The sequence below is a fragment of the Cetorhinus maximus genome, chromosome 6, assembly GCF_964194155.1.
Source record: "Cetorhinus maximus chromosome 6, sCetMax3.hap1.1, whole genome shotgun sequence".
Taxonomy (NCBI): Eukaryota; Metazoa; Chordata; class Chondrichthyes; order Lamniformes; family Cetorhinidae; genus Cetorhinus; species Cetorhinus maximus.
Window position 1 is genome coordinate 40829714 of NC_135884.1, and position 18939 is coordinate 40848652.

The 18939-nt window shown below is 44.6% G+C and overlaps 1 protein-coding gene across 4 annotated transcripts in view; it reads right to left on the bottom strand.

Moving 5' to 3' along the window:
• The window catches only part of prickle2b (prickle homolog 2b), a 299600-nt gene that overhangs the window by 15556 nt on the left and 265105 nt on the right, over nt 1-18939 (bottom strand). For all 4 annotated transcript variants that reach the window (XM_078543656.1, XM_078543657.1, XM_078543659.1 and 1 more), the window contains one exon: nt 17905-18091. In XM_078543656.1, the coding sequence (XP_078399782.1) occupies nt 17905-18091 (187 nt within the window). The remainder of the gene's footprint in view (nt 1-17904; nt 18092-18939) is intronic.

Here is an 18939-nt window from a genome sequence, read left to right on the forward strand (position 1 = left end):
TAGGTAGGAAAAAGGATGAGGTCCTGAAAGCAGGTTTTAGGGAATTAAGAACAGAAAAAGCAGGACCTCGAGCAGTAATTTCAGGTTTATTCCCAGTACCATGTGCTAGTAAGCATAAGATTAGGAAGATTGATCAGTTCAACACGTAGCTGGAGAAATGGAGTAGGAGGGTCGTGGTTACACCTTAACAGGACTGGGACTAATATCCTTATGGGGAGGTTTGCTAGTGCTGTTGGGGAGGGTTTAAACTAGATTGGCAGGAGGATGGGAACCTGAGGGGAAAATCAGAGTGGACAGGAGAAAAACTGGCAGTGGAAAATGGAGAAGTATTAACTAATGAGGATATATCAGAAAGTAGGATCAAGGTAGAGTAAACTTGAACAGTTTGATGGAATTAGAGTAGGTAATAGTAAGGCATTAAATGGGGACAGAGTAAGGGGGAAAAGTAAAAAAGCCTAACTTGGGGTTAAATGTGCATGTATGTGAATGAATGGAGTGTGGTTAATAAGATTGATGAACTACAGGCATAGGTTGACAAATGGAATTATGATATTATTGCTAAAACAGAGACCTGGCTCAAAGAAGGGCAGGACTGGGCGTTAAATATTCCTGGGTACAAAGTGTTTAGGAGAGACAGGAAAGAAGAAAAGTGGTGGGAATGGCAGTATTGATTAAAGATGGCATTATTGTATTGGGGAGAGAGGATGTTCCAGAGGGGTCAAGAACAGAATCTTTCTGGCTAGAGGTAAGGAATGAAAAAGGTGCAATAACATTGATCAGTGTGGTATATAGACCACAAACTAGTGGAAGGGATGTAGAGAAACAAATTTGTAAAGAAATTACAGAGAGGTGCAAGAATTATAGAGTAATTATAATGGGAGATTTCAATTATCCAAATATAGACTGAGATAGGAATAGTGCAAAGGGACAAGAGGGGCGCAAGTTCCTGGAATGTGTTCAAGATAATTTTCTGCAGCAGTATGTGTCCGGTCCAATGAGAGGGAAGGCGCTGTTGGACCTGGTTCTGGGGAATGAATTGGCCTAAAGGAGAAATAGTGGAGGTATTAAATGAGTACTTTGCACCTGTCTTTACAAAGGAGGAAGATGCTACCCAGGCTGAGATGAGAGAGGAGGTAACTGGCACACTAGAAGAATTTATAATTAAGGAGGAGGAGGTTTTAGAAAGGCTATCTTTACTTAAAATTGATAAGGTACTAGGACTAGAAGTGATGCATCCAAGGGTACTGGGGGAAGCGAGAGTAGAAATTGCAGAGGCACTAGTGATAATCTTCCAGTCTTCCTTATATACGGGGTTGGTGCCAGAGGACTGGAGAATTGCGAATGTTACAACCTTGTTCAAAAAGAAGTGTAAGGATAAAGGCGGCAACTACAGATCAGTCAGTTTGACTTCAGGTAGGGAAACTTCTGGGAACTATAGTCTGGGACAAAATCAGAAGTCACTTACACAAGTGCAAGATAATTAAGGAGAGCCAGCATGGATTCATAAGAGAAAATCATGTTTAACTAACTTGTTGGAGTTTTTTGAGGAGGAGCAAAGAAGGTTGCTAAGGGCAACACTGTTGATGTGGTGTATATGGATTTTCAAAAGGCATTTGATACCATGCCACACAACAGACCTGTGAGCAAAATTCTACTCATGGAATAAAAGGAAAAATAGACACTTGGGTAAGAAATTGGCTGAGTGACAGAAAACATAGAGTAATGGTGAATGGATGTTTTTCAGATTGAAGGAAGGTTTGTAGTGGAGTACCCCACGGGTCAGTGTTGGGATCCTTGCTATTCCTGATACATTTCAATGACCTAAACTGTGATGTTCAGGTCGTGATTTCAAAATTTGCAGATGATACGAAGAGTGGAAACATTTTCAACTGTAATGAGGATAGTCTTGAACTTCAAAAGGACATAGACATGTTGGTGGATTGAGCAGACAGGTGGCAGATTAAGTTCAATGCAAAGAAATGCGGCTTGATTCATTTTGGCAGGATGAATATGGAAAGACAATATAAAATAAAGGGAGAGCCCCTGAAGGAGGTGCAGGAACAGAGGGACCTTGGTGTATATGTACATAAGTCACTGAAGATGGCAGGGCATGTTGAAAGAGCAGTTAATAAAGCATATAATATCTTAGGTTTTATTAATAGGGGCACTGAGTACAAGAGGAAGGAGGTCATGTTGAGCTTGTATAAGACATTAGTTTAGGCCAGAGTTTAGGCCTCTGGAGTACTATGTTCAGTTCTGGGTTCCATACTTGAGGAAGGATGTGAAATCATTGGAGAGAGTAGAGAGGAGATTCACAAGAATGATTTCAGGGATGAAGAACTGTAGCTATGAGGATAGATTGGTGAGGTTGGAACTGTTTTCCTTGAGAAAAGAAGGCTGAGTAAAGACTTGATAAAGGTATTCAAGTTCCTGAGGGGTATGGACAGGGTAAATAGTGAGAAATTGTACTCATTCAAGACAGCATCAAGGATTAAAGGGCACAGATCTAAAATAATTGGCAAAAGGAATAAAAATGATGTGAGGAAAAATCTTTTCACCCAGAGGGTGGTTGGAGCTGGAACAAACTTCCTAAGAGGGTGGTGGAGGCAGGCTCAATCGAGATATTCAAAAGGGAATTGGATTGTTATCTGAAAAGAAAGAATGTACAAGGTTATGGGGACAAGGCAGGGGAGTGGGACTAGGTAGAATGTTCTTTTAGAGAGCCAGTGCAGATTCGATGGGCTGAATTGCCTCCTTCTGCACTGCAAAGCTTCTGTGATCCTTTGAATTCCCTCTCACTACTGCTCTTCCCCTCTTCTTCCTCCCCTCCTGTATAGCTGAGCCATCCATGGTGCCATGAACTTGGCTTTGACTGCACTCCTCCGAGGAAGCAATGCCCTCACCAGCATCCAAAACGGAAAACCGATTAGCGAGTGGGACCTCATGGGACTCCTGCGCTACCACCCTGGTTCTCTTGGACTGCCTGGTGGTCACCCATTCCCTTTCTGACTCCATGCTCCTAGCCTGCGGTGTGAACATCTCTCTGAACGTGCTATCCACATAGCTCTCAGCCTGCAGATGCACCACAGTGACTCCAGCCACCGCTTGAGCTCCAAAGCCTGGAGCTCAAGTTTTTGCAGCTGGTGACATTTCCCGCACATGTGGTCGTATAGGTCCTAAAACTCAGATGAAAAGGGACACTATGACAATTTACAGCATTACCAAATGGGCTGAGCTCAGGGCCATGTGTTTTCACAAAGTTATTAAAACCACTATTTGCAACTATGAGGAGCAATGATCATACATAGAAATATAGAAAATAGGAGCAGGAGTAGGTCACTTGGCCCTTTGAGCCTGCTCCACCATTCAATATGATCATTGCCGATCCTTTATCCCCATACCCCTTGACAGCTTTATAGTCTAGGAATCTCTCTATTTCCTTCTTAAATATATTCAGTTACTTGGCTTCCACAGCCAACTGTGGTAGAGAATTCCACAGGTTCACCACCATCTGAGTGAAGAAGTTTCTCCTCATCTCGTTCTTAAATAGCCTGCCCCATATCCTGAGACTATGACCCCTTGTTTTAGACACCTAGCTTCTTAACACCCTCCTCATCGCTCACATTCCCAAGTTTCATATCATCAGCAAACTTGGAAATATTACATTTCGTTCCTCCATCCAAATCATTGATATATATTGTGAATAACTGGGGCCCTAGCACTGACGCCTGCAGTACCCCACTAGTCACTGTCTCTCACTCCGAAAAAGACCCATTTACTCACTGTTTCCTGTCTGCTAATCAGTTCTCAATCCAAGCCAAAATATTACCCCGAATCCCATGTGCTTTAATTTTACACTATAACCTCATATGTAAGACTTTATCAAAAGCTTTCTGAAAATCCAAATACACCATATCCACTGATTCTCCCTTATTTATTCTGCTAGACACATCCTTAAAAAACTCCAGTAGTATTTGTCAAACATGATTTCCCTTTCATAAATCCATGTTGAGTTTGGCTAATCCCATTGATATTATTTAAATGTCCTGTTATCACATCCTTTATAAATACTCTAGCATTTTCCCATGACTGATGTTAGGCTAACCGGTCTATAATTCCCTGTTTCCCTCCTTTTTTAAATAGTGGGGTTACCTTTGCCCCCCTCCAACCTGCTGGGACTGTTCCAGAATCTGCGGAATTTTGGAAGATAACAACTAACGCATCCATTATTTCCATGGCTACCTCCTTTAGTACCCTGGGATGTAGATTATCAGGCTCTGAGGATTTATTGGCTCTCAGTCCCATTAATTTCTTCAGCACTTTTAAAAAAAGTTATACTTCCTTTTTCAGTAATGCCTCCTTCTCACTAGACTGTTGATTTCCTAGCATTTCTGGTAAATTATTTGTGTCTTCCTCTGTGAAGGCAGAACTAAAGTAGTTGTTTAATTGCTCTGTCATTTCCTTGTTCTCTAATATAAATTCTCCTGTTTTGCACTGTAAGGGACCTACATTTAACTTCACTAATCTTTTTCTTTTTATGTACTTATAGAAGATTTTACAGTCAGCTTTTATGTTCCTTGCAACTTTACTCTCATACTCTATTTTTCTCCTCTCAATCAATCTCTTGATCTTCCTTTGCTGAATTCTAAACTGCTCCCAATCCTTATGCTTGCTACTTTTTCTAGCCGCTTTATATGACTCCTCTTTGGATCTAATATTATCCTTAATTTCTTTTGTTAGCCATGGTTGGGCTACTTTTCCTGTTGCGTTTTTGCGCCAGAAAGGAATGTATAACTGGTGCAATGCATACATTCATTCCTTAAATCTTAGCCATTGTCTATCCACCATCATGCCTTTTAATGAAGTTCCCCAATCTATCTTAGACAACTCATGCCTCATACTTTCGTAGTTTCCTTTGTTTAGATTTAGGACACTATTTTCAGGTCGAACTACTTCACTTTCCACCCTAATGAAGAATTCTATGATGTTATGGTCACTGTTCCCTAAAGGACCCCGCACAACAAGATAATTAATTAACCGCTTCTCATTGCACAATACCAAATCCAGGATAGCCTATTCCCTAGTCGGTTCCTCAACATACTGGTCTAATAAACCATCTCATACGCATCCCAGGAATTCATTTGCCATAGTATTATTGCTAATTTAGTTTGCCCAGTCTTTAAATAAATTAAAGTCACCCATGATCACTGTAGCAGCCTTGTTACATGCATCTCTAATTTCCTGTTTAATGCCATCCCCTACCTTATCACTACTGTTTGGATCCCACTAATGTTTTCCACCCCTTGTTGCTTCTTAGCTCCACCCAGACTGACTCTACATCTAGATTTTCTGAGCCAATATCCTGTCTCACTATCACACTGATTTCATCTTTAACTAACAAAGCCACACCACCTCCTTTTCCTTTTTGCCTGTTCATCCTAAATATCGAGTACCCTTGAATATTCAGTTCCCAGCCTTGGTCACCCTGCAGCCATGTCTCCATAATTGCAATCATATCGTACACCTTTACATCCATTTGCGCTGTTAAATCATCTACCTTATTGTGAATGCTCCGTGGATTCAGATACAGTGTCTTTTAGGCTTGTCTTTTTAACATTTTTACACATTTTCTTTGTACTCTGGCCCTATTTGCTGCTAGCCCTCGTTTCCTCTGCCTTCCACTTTTGCTTTCTACTTTTCTGTCTTTTATTCCTATCTTTGTTTCCCTCTCGTGTCTCCCCACTCAGGTTCCCATCCCCCTGCCAATCTAGTTTATACCATCCCCCACAGTACTAGCGAATACCTCTGCGAGTATATTGGTGCTGGTCCTGCTGGGGAGCAACCCATCCAGCTTGTACAGGTCCCATCTTCCCCAGAATCGGCCCCAATGCCCCAGGAATCTGAAGCCCTCCCTCTTGCATCATCTCTCCAGCCACGCATTCATCTGGTCTATTCTCCTATCCCTGATCTTGCGAGCACATGGCACTAGGAGTTATCCTGAGATAACTATCTTTGAGGTTCTGCTTTTTAATTTATTTCCTAGCTCCCTATATTCTGCTTGTCGGACCTCATCCCTCTTTTTACTTATGTCATTGGTACCGATATGGACCGTGGGCTCTGGGTGTTCATCCTTCAGAATGTCCTGCAGCCACTCAGTGGCATCCTTGAACCTGGTACCAGGGAGGCAACATATCGTCCTGGTGTCACACCTGCGGCCGCAGAAATGTCTGTCTATTTCCCTTACAATAGAATCCCCTATCATTATTGCTCTCCCACTTTTTTTCCCCCCACTCTGTGCAGCTGAGCCACTTGTGGTGCCATGGACTTGGCTCTTGCTGAGAGACCATCTCCCCCAGCAGTATCCAAGACTGTATCTGTTGGAGAGGGAGATGGACCAGGGGACTCCTGCACTACCTGCCTAGTGCTTTTACTCTGTCTGGTGGTCACCTATTCCCTTTCTGCCTGTACACTATCTACCTGTGTGTGACTACCTCACTGTATGTACTATCCACAAATAACTCATCCTCGTGGATGCTCCACAGTGACTCCAAGTGCAGCTCCAGCTCCGAAACACAGATTTTGAATAGCTGCAGCTGGAGACACTTCCTGCATACATGGTTGCCCTGGACACTGGAAGTGACCCTGACTTCCCACATCGCACAGGAGGAGCATACCACTTGGCCGAGCTGCCTGCCATGACTTACCCTTAAATTACTCCCTTTACATTTACTTCTTCTAGTTTAGAAAATATTAAGGATGGAAGAAATACTTACCAGGTCCTACTTGCCAGAGCCACAGTTCTTCTTACTGAGCAAAGGTTGAAAATGAAAGGCTCACCTCCATGCCTCTCTCACCAAACTCCAACTGAAGCACTCTAATGCAGCCCAAAGCAGTACTTCAGTGCAGACAAAAGCAGCACTGTAAATGGCTGTCTGAATCTAGCTTCTGAAAACCTGTTTACGCCAGTTACCTAATTTACTAGCTGCTGCTGCAAGCAGAGCCTCTATAAACCCTGTTTTAAAGTTGGACTAAGACTCAACTTCTCCCAATCCAAAGAACAACTTTTAGTTAACTGCTAAGTTAAAGACAGACTAGATTTTAGATATAAATTGAACGTTAAATTAAACTTAAAAGTCCCTCACTCACTAAACTCCAACTTAAGCACTCTAATGCAGTCCAAAGCAGCACTCCAGTGCAGACCACTGTGTTGGGATATATAAATGTACCTTACTTTTTGCCAAAACAAAGCAGGGAGCAATGGATGCAGTCAGGCAAACAGCCCAAATACTATCTGACCTTGGTTTCGTCATATCCACACAAATCAGTACTTGACCCAGTACACATTATTACCTTTCTATAATTTATACTGAACTCCTCCACGATGCAAGTCAGTCTCACTGAAGCAAAATCAGAGGAAATATGTTGTCTGTGCAAATGCCTGTTGGCCTCAAATTCACCATCAATAAGAATAGTTTCCTCTGTGACTGGAAAATTTGTGACTGCTTTCCCTTGTGTACAATGTAGGCCATTGCACTACAGGAAAAGGAAAAAAATGGGTTTTGAAAGAAAACAAAGGGCATTTTGACAAAAAAATGATTATTTCCCCTGCAGCTCGTGATGAGCTAACTTGGTGGGTTGACAATGTGTCAACTGCAGTCAGGAACATTAATAAGGGGATACCAACAATACACATCACAAGCGATGCCTCAGGCTTATGGTGAGGTGTATCTAATGGTACCACACATATTAGAGGAAGATGGAATACTGAAGAGAAAGCATGAGCAGAATGAAATTAATTACTTAGAAATGAAGGCTGATTTCTTTGCCTTACAAGCTTTTATATACATAACAGCCACGTACATGTTTTTATGCAACTAGACAACACAACTGCAGTGGCATACATAAACAATATAAAAGGAACAAAATCACAGGCACGTAATGAGTTAGTCAAGATTTTCTGGAAATGTTGCATATCTAGAGACATTTGGGTCACTGCAAAACATTTGTCTGTTGTCTTGATAGCTGCTGATAAATCAAAAAAATTCAATGGTCATCTTGAATATAAGCTAGATGGGACTACTTTCCTACAGCTGTGTAATTTGTATGGGAAGCCAGATGTTGATCTTTTTGTATCATGGCTAAATGCATAGATAGAAAACCGTGTGTCTTGGTTACCAGACCCTGGTACCATGGAAACAGATGCTTTTTTCAATCACCTGGCAAAGCTATTTCTTCTATGCATTTCCCTAGTTTTGCCTAATAAGCAGATGCTTACAGAAAATCAGAAGGGAAGAAGCTGATGGTTTTATGATAGTTCTGAGATGGCCAATACAATCATGGTTTGCAAGATTGTTGAAGTTACTAGCACAAGAACCAGTGATACTCCCAACAATGAATTTAATTTCCCAACCTATTTCATTATTTCACAGACTGGGCTACAGTGTCATGAACACAGCAAAGTCAGTTTTGTCTTTTTTTGTTGTATTGCCAGATGAGCACATTTTGGGCTCACATCCATTGATCACTCGTTTTATGAAAGGAGTGTAGAACCTCAAACCACCAGTGCCAAGATATTATACCATGTGGGATGTGAAGCCTGTACTAGACTACCTCCGAGAGCCTTCACTTGTTTCATTACTTAATCTTCAAGAATTGTCAATGAAAACATGTATATTAATTGCTTTGATGTTAGCACAACATCAACAGACCATATATCTGCTAGACACAAGCAATATGCAAAAAACTCCTCCGTCCTTAATTTTTCAAGTGAATAATCTTTTGAAGCAAAGCAAACTGGGGAAAACTGGTTGTCAACTTGTGCTGACAGCATACCCATCAGAACCATGCTTATGTGTCTATGAACAATTGTGAGAATATTTGCTTCATAATGAACACCTTCAAAGCAGTGAGAAATATCTTTTTACAGAAGAGTCACCACAGATACTATATAGCTAGATGGATACATCATGGCATGATCAAAGCTGGAATTGACGTTAATGTGTTCAAACCTCATTCTACAAAATGCAGCCACATCTGAAGCTAATTTAACCATGATCCCAGGAGTGGACATTATGCAACACTTAGGACAGAGCAGCGAAAATACTTATCAAACAATCTACAAGAAGCCCATAAAAGACAATGCAAATACATTTGCAATGGCACTTTTGCAGGGCTAGGAAATATGCTAGTGCCCGCTTTAATTAGAAACATGTTTTTAAGAATAGTGTTATTTCAGGATTAAAGACTTGAACTGTTCTTTGGGTTTTGAATTGGAAGCAACTTGATTCTCAGGACAGGGGAAAATGCCTGAGAGAGTATGTTTTTATTTTCTACATGTACGTGGATTAACAACACATAAACGGGTGAAACGCAGTTGGGCATTATTGTGTCAGTCAATGGATTTCTTTGCAAGTGTTACAAAACTGCAAATTTGACTAGATTTGTTATTCATTGAGCTGACATTGCGAGGCCATAATTTTGCTTTGAAAATCTCATTATTTCAAACGAACAACATTACAAAATAAAATCAAAAGATGAAACAGGAACTTAACCGTTTGATCCTGATTTTATGAAGTAGGCGGAGTGAGAAATAATGTGCCCTCCACCTCCACCCATGATTTTTCATATAGCTTTAAGTTGATGTGGAATTGTACTGAACTACATAACAGGTCTATATGTTTTCACATATATTTTGTTACTGATTACATGTGCCACTCCTCACTGATATGCACAAAGTGAAATTCAAAAGTTGGCACTGATAGAGTTCATAAACTCTGCCCTCACTTTTAGGACGGCACGTGAAAATTGGATCTCACGTTATTTCTCACTCCACACACTTCATAAAATCAGGATCAAACATCGAACGAGTAAATTCTCGCCTAATCTTTCGATCTTGGAACAAAAAACAATAAGCAGTCAATTGCAGATTTGGTCCTTCCAGATTTTGTTAATTCAGCACAACTGAATAACATTAGGTGATTACAAGGGTGCTGCAAGGGTGGTAGCAGTGAAAAAAAAAATTGAGGGGAAGCATTCAGACAACGCACACGGGGTAAATCTTCATTTTCGGCCTTCTAGCACTTGACTTAACACACCAAGGAGCATACAATTCATGGGTGCATGCCAATTTTTTAGGCGAACTTCTTCCCTGATGCATGTTCCTGGTGTACAAAGTTCTACATAGAGGGCTAAAAATGTGTTTGCCCAATTTCTTGAGCCTGGGCTGGGTCGCAATTTGTGACCGTCTTGCACCGTTTCTGATGGAGGTGCATATTTGGTGCTCCCATGTCATTAGCATGATTGTAGCATGAGCTAAGTGTCTTCCTCACTACTGGCTGCCTCATAGCATTGCCAGCTGCCAATGTGCTCAGTAGTGGGGGGTGGGGGGCAATCAGTATTCTGATGAAAGCACATGGTGTATCCAGCCTGCTCTTCTTGAAGGCAGTCTCTCCTTCATAAAGGGAAGCTGCAGTGAATAATATTGCTGGAATTTAAAGCACGGAAAATAGACCACTAGGTCAGTAGAGGATTACAGAATGCAATGCTGGATGCATTAGTGGTGGGGGTGGGCAGGAGGAGGGATGCCATGGTTCTGTGGGGGACCAGTAGGCCCTCAAAGACCCTCCTCAGAAGAGAGTGGGAGCAGGTGGCCAGGGATGTGAACTCCTGGACTCTGGATATGAGCACCTGACATCAGTGCCAGAAGTCTGATGACTTCACTCGGGTGGCCAATGACAGTGATCACATCTTTGTATGATATCTCCTATGCATAACACCAATCTCTCACTCTGCTGAATAAACCACATGTCCAACACACACCCATCAGCTCTCTCTGGCATTGAAGTCATGCCTAACTTCCAGATACTCCACCTCACCCTCACAGTCTCGCACCCAGCCTCCACATACCTCCAGCTCTTCAGGTACAGCGGACACATCACCCAAAAACACTGCAACACAATCACTGGTATCTCTGTCCTCTCTCTTGCAGGTCAAGGTGGTACAAAATAGAAGGCAGCATAGCAGAATCATTAGGGGACAAGGATGATTACATCTCCTAAGCCCTGCAGATCGCTCCCAGCATCGCGAGGCTGGCTGCAACAAAGCTTGTACCATCCAATGTCGCCGAGAACAATGAGGATGAAAGTATGTCCTTTCTCAAATCCCAGCGTTCTGTCTTCCTGCTATGCAGAATCAAGAACAAGCTGCTGCTGGTTGTGACTGTGGACCTCTTGCTTCCCACCACTACCATTCCCTGGCACCAACCTTCACCTTCTGATTTCCTGCCTTCAGATACCCAAGAGCTGCCACTTGCCCAACCACAGTGGCGAGAGAAGGAAGAGAGAGAGAGCAACAGCATTGAAGAAGAGACCCCATCACTTTATCCTGACAATCACAACCACCAGCTTAGATACTGGAGGCTAGTATAGATTTGGGATCAGCATGTAGTGAGTCATCTAGGCATGAGTGGACTGCAGCCAGGCAAGGGGGAAAGGGTGCTTCATTTTCCAATTCACTGGAGGGTGAGGGCGCAGACGAGTTTCGCTGCAGAGGTCTCAGATGAGACCTTCGATGGGGCAACATGTAGGAGAGTGCTGATGGACATGAATGTCAGGTGCATTGATTGACCAGAAGGGAACGAATCTCGTGAAATTCCATGGATGATTTGTCCAACCATATTATAAGACAGATTCCTGTCACCATCAAGGAGCATGGAGCAATCTGGCTCCAAGTTTGAAGATCACATTGTGCAGAAGACCTTACTCTCTCTACAGCCTCTACACCATCTCCTCACCATGCTGTAGGCTCAGAGGCACTGTCACTGCTGCCATCATACCTGTTGTGGTCTTTGTGTGGACAAGGCACCGAATCCTTTGCCATCCCTGTCAGGATGCAGCAACACTCTGTGGTAAATCCAGGAACTCACCACAACACCTCCAAAAACACACGAGTGTACTTCCAGAGAATTTACAATTGCAATTGTTATTCAAAATTACTTTACCTGCAATTTGGGTGTCTGGCTCTTTAAGGAATGCTAGTGCAGGGCCCGCCTTGCAGCTTAGTGCTTGCTGTTTGCACAGCGACGCACAAATTCATTGCCCAAGACCTGCAAGGTCCAAATGAGATATCCAGGCATCACATCAGCTGGTTGCACTGTGTGACGTCAGGATAACGCTCCTTCACAGGTTTCCAGTGCATACTGGGCTTCCCATACAGGTGCCCTTCTCAAGAGGGCGATCTGCACCAAAACAGCTGGTGGCATAGCTTGTCCCAGCAAAATGGCACTAGGCCTCTGTAATGCTGCCTCCACCCAGACAGTGCTAAAAATAAAAAAATATTTTCCAGAAGCATATGGCATTAAAATACATTGAATTAATCATGTTCAATTTTTCTTACAGTGCATTAGAACCAATATGAGAAATGAAGTGATGCAAATAACAAAACTAGGAGTTGGAGAAAAATAGAAAATAGTGGCTGAAATCATCTGCTCCTGTTGGCAGCAGGCATCATGGTTGGCATGAGCGGACAATATGGTGAGAAGGCCAAAAATCAGTTTTACGCCCACGTGAATTCACAGTGGGATCATCCGATGGTGGGATCGCGAATCTCGCTGGAGGACGTGCTGTTTTGCATCCCGCTAATTGGATGCAACGTAAGGCCCAACTGGAATCATCCATTCCCCCACGCCCGATTTACCATTACGCTGGTGGGAAAACACACCGGCCCAGAACACGTCACAACAATCATGACGTGCAGAAGTTGGGACTTACCTTTAGGGTCTTCCTCAGATCATGGATATCCGAGGAAATGATGATACTGCAACCCTACAGCCACGGACCCTGGAGGAACATGTGCATCGCATGCTGGGTGGATCCTCATTGACATGGCTCTGCTGCGAAGCAGCTCTCGAAAGGTGGAGGCCTCCATGCAGCAGCTTCAGCTTCGCTGAGGCTTTGGACCTTCACGGATTTCGCCATGGGCTCGCACCATCTTCCATGGTTCATGCTTCTGTTCACGCTTCGGGCCTGCTTTGGAAGTTCACGGGCTGGTACGGGTGATCAGCGAAGTTGGGGGTGGGGTAGGGGAGGACGGATACAGGAAGGTCTAGGTGTGAAGGTGTGAGTGGGAGAGGAAGGTGTACCGAGGTGGGGGGGGGGGAACGAATGTGTTGAGGGGGATGAAGGTGTAGTGGGTGGGTGAGGTTGGGAGGGAGAATGAGAGTGTCTGGGGGGAGGGAGTAACGGGGCAGAATGCTGCAAGTGGGGATGTAGGTGTACGGTGGGGAGGAAGGTGTAAGGCAGGGAGTTCAGAGTGGGGAATGTGTCCGGGGGGTGGGGGGACGGAGGGAGTTTAGAGGGGGCGGGGGGGGGGGGGGTGTCCGCAGGGAGGAGGGAGTAAGGGTGGAGGAAGGAGTAAGAGTGGAGGAAGGAGTAAGGGCTGTGTGGAATGTCCAGGTGAATATGCAAGGGAGGGTATTTGGAGTCAATGACTGCTTCCTGGGGAGTGAATTGAGTGTGAGAGGAGGCAGAGTGAGCCAGAAGGGTGAGGGTACGTCAGTACCGGTAGAAGGGGTGGTAAGGTGGTTGTTGGGGATACTGAAGCAAACAAAGACCCTGGGGGTGGGAAGGGGGAAGTTGAGGACGTCAATATGGATGGGGTGGGATTTTCAGAAAGGTAGGGAACGGGCACATTCGCCTGGACTTCCTGTGATGACAAGGGTTTGGGCCGCAGGGTAACAGTGGGGAGGTGGAAGGTGATGCCAGGGGAATGGACTCTGATGGAAGAAAGGACATGGGTGACTTGGGAGAGGGGAAAGGACAGGGGAGCTGATCAGAAACGTAACTACCATATTTTTCAAATCAAAAGTGAGTGGAGCCTTGTGTTGGACGGGCACAGGTGCTGCATGGGAGTGTGATCAGTGGGTGGGCGGAGATGCAGGTCGGCTCAGATGGACAACTGAACGAGAACCTCAGCAGGCAGCATTGAAAATACTTGGGACAGTGAGATGGATGTGATTGATGAAAGCTCCGCATGCGAAGGACAGTGCTTGCATGAGGCTCCGAAAGATCCTGCCACATACACACTTCTCCCTCCAGAATCACCTGTGGGCCGGCTGCATGCAGCTGAACCGCTAGTGGGGTGGGCGGTGGGGGGGAGGACGCGCAAAGCCAGTAAATGAAATTCAAAGACAACACTGCACATTATTCAGTGAGAGTGAAAATATTTTCAGCATATAAAGTGACAAAATGTGTTCATCCGTGCAACCACTTGTGATCAGTATTTCTTAACTTTTCTAGGCCTACCACTTCTAGGTGCTGCCCTGACATTTGCAGCAGGGGCGGAGACAGCCTGTGCAATGGTTGGCCTTGTTGCCTCCGATGACTTCGGTGTGTGTCTTCCGGAGGGTCGAGTCCTTGAGGGCCCTGGCTTGCTTTGGCTGTCCTCCTATGGGCCAGCTGCTCCCGCTGCGGTGACAGAGGACGAGGTGGAGGAGGTCACAGGCAAAGGAGACCCGGAGGGAGCAGTCAGCTTCTGAGATTCCTGAGTGGATGATTGAGGGATGTTCAACTGTTGCTCCTCCTCCCTTCGGGTGCTTAAGGGCCCCGGCATGACTCCTTGAGGGGAAGGAACACCTGGAGGGATGTCAAGGTGCCCAGTTTCTCTCTCGCATTGCCACTGCAGGAACTCACTCATGGCTGCCACGATGGAGTGCAGGTCTGCACGCATCTCTGTGTTCTGCTGGACCAGGGTCTCCATGGAATCCACCATCCTTCCCAGTGAGACCTCCATACATGCACCTGTGGGCACCACTTCATCAGAGGGCAGGCAGATGAACTCCTTCGACTCGCGTGCCACTCTGTTGAGGGCTTCCAACAGCTCTGTGTGATGTTCCCCCACCTTCTGCTGACTCTCCATGATGAGTTGGAAGACTGAAGCCAGAGGCTCATCATCTGACTCGGACCTCATAGATGCCTCTTCTGAGTGCAAGGGAGCTCAGCTGAACTGCTACTGCGGACACGTGTCCGAGCGGTGACCATCAGATTGTGAACCCGAGCTTGCTCGGTTTCTAGGTGCCACCGAAGTGTGTGTGTCTGTGTTGGTGGAGGGTGTGGGTAAGTGGTGTGGCGGGTCTTCCAGGCTGCTGATTTTCAGCTCTTCAATGGAGGAGGTGTCCTCTTGGCTGGAGGTGAGGACCTGGATGGAGCTGAAGGACTGGCTGGCTGAGGGTGTTGGTCACTTGTCAGACCTCCCTGTGAACCAAAGTAGAGATGATTAGTAGTGCATGGAGGCAGAATCAAAAACAGGAGAGGGAGCATTCACAGTTGCATTGAGCTGCACAGATGATCTGGTGCAGGGTCCTCATGTGGGCGCTCGTCGCCGACCTCATCATCTCTGCAGGCACGGTCTACATCCTCACCAGTCAGTGCGATGGCATGCTCCTCAAAGTGAGTGAGGGGCCTAATGTTGGCCACTCCACCCCCGGTCTGGGACCTCTCCCTCCTGCTGTGAGCCAGCTTCTCCTGAGTGAAAACAGATGGAGAGAATGTGAGCAGGACGTATGGCACTGCATGTAATGTTTGTGTGGTGAGCAGAGCCATGGACAGGATGAGGATGCGAGCTCCGGAGGATATGAGTCTCAGGGAGATGTGAGGGAATGTGAGAGTTAGTGGTGTTGTCCGTGCGGTGTGAGATCCCTGTGGAGGTGTGACGGGTTTGGGAGTGTGTGTGTTGAGAGTGATGAGGTGGTTGACTTATCCTGATGAAAGGATGAGAGCATTCATCCTCTTCCTGCACTGTATGGCTGACTGCCTCTGTGCTCTGTTGCTACTGACTGCCACTACCAATTTTATTTCCTATTCATTCATGGGACATGGGCTTCGCTGGCTGGGTCAGCATTTATTACCCAACCCTAGCCCTTGAGAAGGTGGTGGTGAGCTTCTTAAACTGCTGCAGTCCATGTGGTGTAGGTACATCCACAGTGCTGTTACGAAGGGAGTTCCAGGATTTTGACCCAGCGACAGTGAAGGAATGATGATATATTTCTATGTCAGGGTGGTAAGTGATTTGGAGTGGAACTTCCAGGTGGTGATGTTCCCTTGTGTCTGCTGCCCTTGTCCTTCTGGATGGTAGTGGTCGGCCAATGCCTCCCAGGCTGAATTGGTGACTCTGGTGGATGTCCAGCAGTCAGAGCGAGGCTAGAGGACATCACAGTGGCCTTCTGCTGCGTCTAGCAGGCGCCCCAGAGAGCTATCACTAAATTTGGGGGCTGCCATCGCCTTTGCTTTAGGGGCTATCTGTTGCCTGGAGCAGTGCTGGTCAGTAGACTTGAAGTAGACTGCACTCTGGTGTGGTGAGCTTTAAATATGACGCCTGGAGCGAGGAAGCATTGAGGTCATGGTGTGGTGGTCAAATCTGAGCCCGCCCGCCAGCAATGTGGCGCTTTTCCTGTGAATGCATTATTAATGAGGCAGAACGCGCGGGAAGGGAAAGATACGGCATGAAAATCCACCATTGAGGGCAGCAGGTGAAATGTCTTTTTTCATATCCGCTACCGTGCTTAGTGCAAATCTGGGATGATTCAGTCCCATAAATAAAATATAAATAGGTTCATCATAAGAATAGTAAAGGGCAATGAAGAGTCAAAGTTAAGGATTTGGGTGAAATGGGAACAGTTAAGTGCAAGTGCAAGTAGATGGAGCTATAAAAATAACATATTTATTGAACACCTTTAATGGAATCAAACAAAGGGGCTTCACAGCAGTAGTATGAAACAAAGTATGACACTGAGCAACATAAGGAGATATTAGGTCAGATGATCAAAATTTTGGTCAAAGAGGTAGGTTTTAAGCAGTGCCTTAAAGGAGGAATGTGAGGTAGAGAGGTGGAGAGGTTTAGGGTGGGAATTCCAGAGCTTGGGGCAGCTGAAGGAATGTCCCACTAATGATGGAGAAATTAAAAATGGGGACGCAAAAAGGACCGGAATTAGAGGTGTGCAGATATCTCTGGGGGTTGTGTGACTGGAGGAGATTACAAAGATAGGGAGGGATGAGACCTTGGAGGGATTTGAAAACATGGATAAGAATTTTAAAATCAAGATGTTGCTTGACCGGGAGCCAATATAGGTCAATGAGCATGGGGTGATAGGGGGGCTAGGGAAATGTGGCTTCCTGCAAGTTAAGACATGGCAGCAGAGTTTTGGGTGACCTCAATTTTATAGGGAATAGCATGTGGAAGACCAGCCAGGAGGTCAATAGAGGTTTGGATTTTATAAATTGGGGCATAAATGACAAAAGCTATAAGTTTGTACAAAACACTGGTTATGTGCAGATAGAATACTGTATGTGGTTTTGTAGATATTATAAAAATGACTTGGAAACCATGGGAAACAATCAGCAAAGATTCACCAAAATGATAGAGGGATTGGTCACTATAGTTATCAGACTGGGATTATTTCCACCGGGGGAGAGAAGGCCAAAAGGAGATTTAATTTAAAAAAAATATGGAGAGTTTGATGGAGTGAATAGGGAAGAACTATTTTCTCTGGTTAGAGAATTGGTGAAGAGGAACAATCAATTAAAATCATTACTAGGAGATTGACAAGAGAAGTAGGGGAAAGTTAATTACAAAGAATTGTTGGAGCATGGAATGTTTTCCCATGAAGAAGCAGAGACCAATGCTTCTTGTAAGGGAAAATTTTAAACAAAAAAAAGGAGAAAGGCTATGGGTGGGGTGGGGCTTGCAGTGGGATTTGTTTTGAATTGCTCAACCAAAAAAGTCAGCAACAACATGATGGCCAAAATTGTCGTCTTCTGTCCATAAAGTTATATGGTTTAATATACAAAACAAGTCTGTTGAAAACACAAAACATACCAGCATTTATTCTTTTGTCAAGCATATTAGACTTACCTATATGCTCACCACATGTATCACAATATTCAGCATAAAGAGACTCAAAGCAGTTACAACAATAGGGTCGACCTTCTTTCATGATGTATCTCTGGCCTCCTAGGACAGTTTCACACTCAAAGCAGCAGAAATGCTTCATATGCCAGTGCCTACTTTCAGCCTCTGTGCACTCATCTGCAAAGATGATCTATGAAAAGAAAGATATATTTTTATTTCTTTAGAGAGCGTGATGAGTGCCAGCTCCAAATCCTCCATTGGATTAACAGTTTGGGGGTCAATACAAGATTTATTAAGCTTTAACTTTTATGGAATTCTGGACTGGAAATTGGAATACACAAAAGATTAAAATAGGGTAGTTTTCTTCCCAGTAATCATTTTTCTGAACATACATATAGAATTCTCTTTTCCCAATCTAATACAAATTGCATAATGATTGAATCTTTAAATATTAATTTGCTCATATCCAAATCAGTTTCTACAGCAGCTGAGCCACTATATATGATTACATCAGCACCAACCATTCATAATTCAATTTCCTACATTTTTAAAAATGTTTTTTTTTTTGAACCTTGCATACAGATATAAATTTCATGAACATTGTGCATTTTAATTGCATGGCACTTTCATTGGGAGCTATAGGTGTTTGAACGTTGAGGAAATTCATTCCATCTCAGTCTTTAGGATGCAACTAGATATGGGAGACAGTGGATCTGGTCACTGGTCTTGCTGGTTAGGGACACACCAGGGCCTGAATTTTACACCCCGTCCCCCCTCACCCTTTGCAGGTGAGTTGGCAGGGGGGAGGGTGTAAAATTGGACGCAATGCCATAGAGCATTCCCAGTGTCTGCCTGCGCCCAAATTTTATCTGCACTGGGGAGGCTGTTGGGAGGCCACTTGAGGGCTTCCTCCTGCCGCTGCTGGGATTTAACCCATGGTAGGCTGAGGCCGGCGCCAAGTGTGAAGCCTGGCAGTTTTCACTGCTTGGACTGGTGTCGAAAGGCTACCTACTTTACGGGCCTCCCGGGCCCATAAGA